Genomic DNA, 8,554 nt, shown 5'->3' on the forward strand with positions numbered 1-8,554 from the left:
TGAATATGCATTATTACCATTTTATCATAACATTTCAATATGCATGTATATATTTCACTATAACCGATATAATCATGTCATGTACATAGGAAACTTATTTTCTTGTATCACTTTCACCTTACTTTATCTTTCAATTGGCCATGTACATTATTGAGAACATAGGTATTTGAGTACATTGAGGTTGTGCACCCATGCTGTCACCACAGCTCAATAAATTCACTCATGGGGTACTGAACATTTGTTCAGTATTTGTCCCAAAAAACCACTATGTCCCGAAGGACCACTAGATACGTCCCAAAGGACCAATGGATACGTCCAGAAGGACCACTGGATACGTCCCGAAGGACTAATATACCATCGACTCTTGGCATGCCAACTATACCTATAGCTCTCGTATCATATAACATAGGCTTTAATATAAATACATTTCTCATTTCATCTCTTTCATCACTTTTCATATAAACCCATAATATTTTCCATTAGTTCACATACCTGGATTATATTCTCTGGCAATGATATTCGTTCATTCAATGTCAAATGAACATATAATGAATTATGCATGCAATCACTATTAAAATAGTATATGTATACATATACATGGGTATGGAATCATTAATTCAACTATCAGAGATAGACTTATCACAAGTCTTGTCTCTATACACTTTAACTATAAAATGCACTCACCTTAGTCTTGCTTTGATTCGATTCTAATCCTTCGATTATTCTGGAATAAGATTACGCTCTAAATCTACATAGTAATACATTGATACTTATCAGCATACAAATTGATATATTTCAAACTATTAATCCTTAGGCTAAAAGAAAGTTATTTCCATCTCTTATTGAAGGTATGCATCGATGCACTACACCATGTATCGATGCATCCCTTGACGGGTGCATCGATGCACTACCCATGCATCGGTGCATAAATCATATTCGATGTTTGTATTTTAAGCAGGTGCATCGATGCACTCTTTATGCATCGATACATTAATGACATTCGATGTTCATTTAATTTAAATGAGTGCATCGATGCACTCTATGTGCATGGATGCACCTTCAACAAATTCTGGGATTTTCTCTTGATGCATCGGTACACTTTGAATGTGCACCGATGCACTATGCCCAGAATTCATTTCTTGAACCCGAATACTTATCCATTTCAGCTTAAATCTTTCATATTTCATCCATTTTTATATTCTTAACTCCAGTACACATACTTAAACCAATCTGTACTCATTTATTTCATCTTAAACCTCATAATCCTATCCTCCTTGTGAAATGCAAGAATTATACCAACTTTGCAACATGATTTAATTCCACTTCTAACTCTTAATATGTCTTAACTAGATTAATGACAAGTCAAATTTAACTTCCAATTCTATATATGAACTCTATTCCAAAATTTTATTCAAGAACCTCAAATCTTTAATCTCTTCTAACTTCATCATCCTTTGATTTTAAGATAATCTAAGCTTTTCTTAAGCTTAGTTATCATCTAATAATCAAAACCCAATTTTAAATTTAACAAGAAACTCAATAATCAGAAAACTCACATTTGTTTTGCTTTACACGTACAAGAAAGAAAGAAGAAGAAAAGAACTCTGAAAGCCTTTGTGTTCTTCCCTCTTCAACCCACGCGGATATATATATGACCATTCTTTTTTTATTCCCTTCGAAATGACCTCTTTGCCCTTCTATTCTTTCTTCATTTCAATTCAAATCCATACAATAATTTACAAATAAATCTTTATACTATTCAATCATTATATTTTAATCACCAAATTATGAGACTTTATAATTTAGTCAATAACCCGATATTAAAGATGTTACAATTCTAACCCTCAATAATATTTATATTTGAATAGGAAAAAACTTCAAAGGAAATAAAAATAAAAATTGGACATATCAGTATAAAATATAGTGTATACACGCATCTAACATTTCGCTATGGACGTAGAGTAAGACTAATAATTACAAAGTTAGAGGGCTTGAATGAGCCTTAAAGACATGGAAGTGAAGTAGATAAAGAAAAGTCCTCCTCCAAGAACCCCATCAAGCTTCATATCTCTCATCGGTAGGACCAAGAGTGCCCAAACCAAGGCAGCTACAAGGAATCCCATTGTTTCAAGGAGATGAGGGTCTTTAGGGATCTGAAGTGGTGAAGGGTACCCATGCCAGGCTGCCCCAATCAAAGACATCCCTAATCCAAATAGAGTGTTGAATATAGGACCTGCATAGCAGCCTGATATAGCCACTTGAACCCCTTCTGGACCACCATTCAATGCCATTGACAAGTTGGTTACCAGGTCTCCAAGTGAGTTGCCCCAAGCAAGGACTGTGAAACCTAGGACGGATTGACTGATTGACTGTATGTAGCCGACTGAAATCAGTATGGCAACCAATTCTTGAGCAATGATGTAACTCCAAACCACGCTCATCACGAACCCTCCGGCAAGCCACGGAAACAAGCATGTCTTCGGTGGGCTAGAATTTTCTGTTTTCAGATACGCGAGAACCCCGAAGCCGGTTCCGACCAGAATCCCGATTACATAGACCACCAATTCAGTTTCGAAGGTTAGATTGTCGTCTTGAAGGTCCCAAAGTACGGATAAGAGAATCGGTGCCAAGGTCACGGAAACAACCGCAACTGGTTTAGACCATCTTTCTTCACAAGCGATTGGGATTGTCAATCTCCTAGGTAAATAAAGAGGCATCTCAAGGATCCCAAGTAACATACTACATGTATCTGATGTTCTTGAACACAAACAACATCTCTTGAATCCATCTGCTTTCTCATCTTCCAAGTCCCCTGCCTCTAAATTATCGAGCTCCACTTTCCCAATTCCTTTCAAAATCGGTATGCTCAAATCGCTGTTACAGCTCGAATCAGAATACATGCCTGTTCGACCAGAATTCCAAACAATATACATGATGTAAACAAAGATAACATAAACAATATACATTGAAGAAAAGGCTATTGCTGCCCATACACTGACTTCTCCAATACTCAGTATCAAAATTAAGGATGCAAGAACCAATAGGAGGTAGCAAACATCTCTTACAAAGGCCGGTTTGTTAACCGGAACTCGCTTCCGGTGCACGAAAGTTCCAATCGTCCCGACGACGACACAAGTCACAAAGAAAACACCACCGAGAACTGTGTTTATCCCAACGTCCTGTGTTCCACTGTCCATGAAGGAAACTATGCTAGAAAAGACATCGGGGGCACCATTGCCAAGAGACAAGAGTGTAACACCAGCAAGTGTAGGGGACAATTTTAAAAGGCTCGACAAGCTTTCAAGAGAATAACAAAAGTATTCGGAGGCAGTGTTTCCCAAAAGATAAAACAAGACAACTAGCCAAACAACTAGGAGGAAATTACCCAACAAGGGAAATCTCCCGAAATTGCAATAAAAAAGGTGAAGATAATCAATATAGCCTTGATAAACACATGGATTACTGGATTTGAGATAAGAACACTTGGCTTCATAATCATCTGAATTCCCCAGGCTCTTACAATCTAGCTGACTAGTATCGAATTTAGAACCATAGCTGCTTAAAACAACAGATTCTGAAGAACTGAAACGTGTCGTCAGAAAAACAGACGCCGCCAAGAGAAATGAAACGTTCAAGAAAATGACGATGGGCCTCTTGTTTTGGCATTTGAAAACCCAAGTACCCATACCAGAAACTCAAACCAAAAGCACAAGAAAAGAGAGAAAAGATTGAACTAAACCATGATTAAGGAACCCAACATAAGAACTAAAACTAACCTTTGTATTATGGTGTTCAAGAAGCAGTTGTGTGAGGAAATTATTTCTGGGTTCCCTTTTTCCGCAAAGGACAAACGGTAGTATGGAGAGGTGTAAAAGAAGAAGAAATGTGGTTTCTCTATATAGGATATGGATGATAACTGGGTTAAGGAAATTATCGAAAAAGATTCCATAATTAAAAGCTCAGTTTGTCATCAAGGTTGCACCAATACCAGAAAAACAGATCGGAGACAAGTGGCACTTGGTTTTAGGCTATGGTTGTCTCTTGTACACAAATTGCTCGAGTGTGATGACTTTGTAGAAGAAGTAAAAACGAAAATGTAATGCTGTTTATCTGATAGGGTTGTCCGTCGGTACGATATTATTATAACTATGTTTAGAATATTCTATATTTTAAGGGAAGTTCTATCGTGCGAGAGTATTAATATACGATTAAAAAAGATGCTATCGATTTTGTTATTATTTTAAATAATAAAATTGGTAAAAATTGATCGAAAATATTATTATTTCTATCGTATTATTATTAATTACCGATATAGGTAAATGTGGTAGAAAAACTCGATAAAAATAATATTTTTGGTAAAACGCTTCCTAAAACATTATTTTTTACCGGATTTTTTTCTACGGAGTTTACCTATATAAGTAATTATAACCGGTAAAAATAATAATATTTTCGGTCATTTTTTACCGGTTTTGTTATTTAAATAATAACAAAACCGGTAACGCCCTTTTTTAACCGTATATTAAAACTGCCGCACGGGAAAATTTCTTATATTTTAATAAATTAAAAAATCATCTACAATAAAAAAATCACTTTTATCTTTTAAAATTTGAGTAAAATCTACTTTTTCTAGTTATTTGATTGTGTTTGATAATAAACCAGTTATTTTTCAAAATTACAAATATATCACTTAATTAAAATATTATTATAATATTTAATAGTTAAATTAAAACAAACGTCTAGTTTAATTAGTATAATTATATTTTTAGTCCTCAAAATTTATACAATTTATTATTTTTTTTAATTTAAAATAAGTAAATAAATTTAATCTTTCATATTTAAAATGTCATTGATTTAATTTTTTTATGATACTGATAAACTAAACAAAAAAAATAAATCAACTGGATTAGAACATCAGTTGAACAATTATATTTTACCATAAAGCAACAATAAGTTATTATTAAATTGTTAGTATTTCTATAAAATAACAGAAAAATAATATAACATTTATGAGAGAATAACAAGTAGTTTGGAGAAGAACAAATACTAAAATGATGAAATATTTAGATATAAATATTTAAATTTATTAAATTATTTTAAATCACAACCAAATTGATAGAGTATACAAGTTTGAAAGATTAAAATTATTATTATATCATACTATATCATTATTTTGTTTAGTTTTTAACAATTAATAATAAATTTGTAATACAATTTTAATTAAGTGATATATATAATTTCTTAAAATAAAGTAAACCATTTATTATCAAGTACATAATTAAGTGGCCTATAATGTATTTTACCCTCACTTTTTATAACCTGATTCCCCGATTTGGGATAATGACAGCACATCGTTGAAAATAAGCAAAAGAGAGTGAATGGGACCGAATTTCATAAATTATGGGGACTTACTTCGTCGGTTGGTTGATTTGATGTTGTATGATTTTTGAAAAAAAATATTAGTTACCTTAAGATATCGTCGGAATTATTTTTCGAAATGATATAAATATTATAATAATTAAAGAGTAGTTGAGAACGTAATATTATTTTGATGTGTGACGCGAGGATCACGATGTAACTTTGAACTATCATATGACTTTGAATAAATTGGGAGAGAGACACACTGATATTGAAATATAGAGGGGTTGCAACTGTAGACATTGAATAAATTGAGGGACAGAGGAGACGCACAGACTATAATACAACTTTCGGACGGCTTTTTGAAGCCGCATTATATTTCCGACAACTTTCAACGAATACTATAACAATCACGTTAGACTATAAAATAATTATGATAAGACCCTACTTTAATCAATAATTATTTTTCAGTTACTTATCCCGACAACGAGAAGAATACATGTGAATCTGAATAAAAAAGTAAATCATGAACGTTAACAAATATAATAATCATCGCATAATATTATTTTATTAGATGGATACTTTAGAATCAGATCAGTTTAAAATAAGATTGGATACACAGGATTGAATCAGTACAAAATTTTATCGACTTATTAATAAAATAATATTTATCCAATCGATCCATTTGTTCAGTATATACCAAATCCAATGTTTTATTTTTTTACCACATTTTAAATTATTTTTGTTGAATTTTATCGCATAATTTCAAATGTATGATTCTTGCAAGAGTCAAATTGAATCGTCTGACGTTGAATTTTTAATAAATACCTAACATCTTGATAACTAAGTTTAACTTTTTTTTTTCCTTTTTTTTCTTAAAAGATAAAAAAAGATTAAAGTTTTGACAAAAGGTAAAAGAAACAGTAATCCCAAATTTTCTTCTGCATCCGTATTTAATTTAATTAAATTAATATTTATTAAATGATATACACTAAGTATCTTATATTTATTAAATCAATATCAAACATTTAAAAGTATATATTGATTTTCTTTTATAATTTTATGATTTAAAATAAATTTAATAATTTATTTTTAAATTTATCTATATTTGTGAGTTATTTAATAATTTAATAATTTATTTGTGAGTTATTTTTAAATTTAATAATCTATCTATATTTTTATGATTCCGTATGAAAGGCAAGTTCAGGTCGTATGGTGACAGAGACCGAGACCGAGAGAGAAACAAAGAACATCTCACGTGCTACATGTGTGGGGGCAAGCACATGGCAAGGGATTGCCCGAAGAGGGATAAGTTGGTTGCCATCTTGAGTTAGGAGGACGAGCTAGAGGTAGTCACACTTGACATAATTAGAAGCATCAAGGCAACTAAACCGAAAGAAGAAGTGGAGCAACCGAAGTACCACCAAGGTGAGGGATCACATGGTTGCGGGGATCGAGCCAAGACGTCCAGAGGATAAGACCAGCACAAAAAGAGGACAAGCCCAAAGGTGATGGGGCTACGAGGCTTGTCACGATCGTAGTGAATTCTGCAAAGGTAAGTAAAGGCTGAGAATAGAAAGGGTTGATGTATTTGGACATCGTCGTTGAGGGACGACCTAGGAGTGCTCTAGTAGACACTGGGGGAATTGATTTGTTCATGTCAAAGAGAGCTGTCGACATTCTTGATCTCCAAGTGAAGAAAGAAAATAGGATGATTAAGATTGTCAATTCCAAACCAGTACCGATTATTGGAGTGGCAAGGATGGTAAAACTGCAGATTGGTGAATAGAGGGGCATGGAAGATTTCAAGGTAATTTCATTGGATAACTTTGACTTTGTTGTGAGGTTGAGTTTTATTAAGCGGATTCAAGCTCTTATCCTTCCCCACCAAGATATCATACATGTCTTCGATCCAAATTGGCGATGTGAGGTGCCAACATATCGAGACAAAGGAAAACAGACCAAGGCACTTATGGTCATCCAAGTGAATGAGGATGTTCCGAGGGAGATGAACATCACTCTTAAGGCAACCGTTGGGGGCACATCTGAGAAATGGATGAAGTGACTCGAGCTCTCGAAGGACTTAGAGACACCACCAATGGGTGGGGTGGTAGAGGCAATGTACTTCAGGGTAGGAGAGCTGATGCATGGAGCATCAGACTTCGAGGAGAAATGAGGGTTGATGCATTCTTGGGTGAATACAATCGAAAGGAACAAGATACATCTCGAACATAATTATTGTGTTGTTAAGTCTAATTTTCCATCTTAAGTGAGTCTAGGTCAAGGAGGACCTAACCATAAAATAAGAGAAATTAAAGGTTGTAAGGGATCGGGGGAGTCATCAAAGCCTTTGCTAAAGCATTGAGGCGGTCTGTTCGGAGGTAAGTATAGACAAGTAGGAAAGAGTTCATATAATCGAGGTGTGTGCGATGGGACAAAAGAGTATAAGGTTACATAGCGACAAAAGCCAAGGAAAATAGTCAATATGGGGGACCACAACAAGCCAATGCATTTGAAAGAACCGAGATGGGCAAGTCCAAGTACATTCCAATGGTGCGACGAGGGTGTCGCTAGGTTTGGTGGGGAGAATGTCACGCCCCTATAGATTGAGCCCGAGACATTTGCGCTCAAGTCCAGGATAAAGGTTCTCAAAAAGGTGTTGGGCATGACTAATCCATCAGACTTGGCCCAATCTATGGAGAAAGTTAAGGAGCCCATTCACATTGAATATACAAATATGGAAAGTGACATCATATCAGAAGATGATCACAAGAGCTTGGCAAATATGGCAGTAGATGATATCATATCAAGGAGGATTAAGGAGGAATCTTTCCATATCCAAGGAAATCTTCAATCAAAGGAAAGAATGGGGCTAATTGATTTGTATGGATGCTAATTTGGTTGAGTTTCCTTATATAGAAAGAATTGTAATTAATAGGGCTCATCTTAGCCATTGATCTAGATTGATCTTAGTCGTCCATTGTAAAGTGATTCAACTATAAATAGAGGCCTTCCCCACCTCATTTGTACTCACTTCACTTTTCATTTCATTTGGTGGAATACAAAGAGCATTCACCCAACTCTTTCTTGTGTGTGTGAGCTATCTCCTTCCCAAGTTCTTTTGTGCTTCCGTGTTGTACTAACCTTTCTAGCTCAGAGGTGGACCCAGGATAAAAATTCAGGGTTGTACAAAAAAACT

General features: G+C 34.4%; 1 protein-coding gene across 1 annotated transcript; it reads right to left on the reverse strand.

Moving 5' to 3' along the window:
• Positions 1-1,956: 1,956 nt before the first annotated feature.
• Positions 1,957-4,006, reverse strand: LOC120162165 (cation/calcium exchanger 2-like). The gene is made up of 2 exons (XM_039172339.1): positions 3,813-4,006; positions 1,957-3,745 (listed from the first exon to the last, which is right to left on the reverse strand). Exon 2 carries the CDS (start codon positions 3,684-3,686, stop codon positions 1,983-1,985), a length of 1,704 nt encoding a protein of 567 aa, XP_039028270.1. The 5' UTR covers positions 3,687-3,745; positions 3,813-4,006; the 3' UTR covers positions 1,957-1,982.
• Positions 4,007-8,554: the final 4,548 nt, after the last annotated feature.

This window comes from Hibiscus syriacus, unplaced genomic scaffold, assembly GCF_006381635.1.
Source record: "Hibiscus syriacus cultivar Baekdansim isolate YM2019G1 unplaced genomic scaffold, ASM638163v2 tig00111402_pilon, whole genome shotgun sequence".
Lineage (NCBI taxonomy): Eukaryota > Viridiplantae > Streptophyta > Magnoliopsida > Malvales > Malvaceae > Hibiscus > Hibiscus syriacus.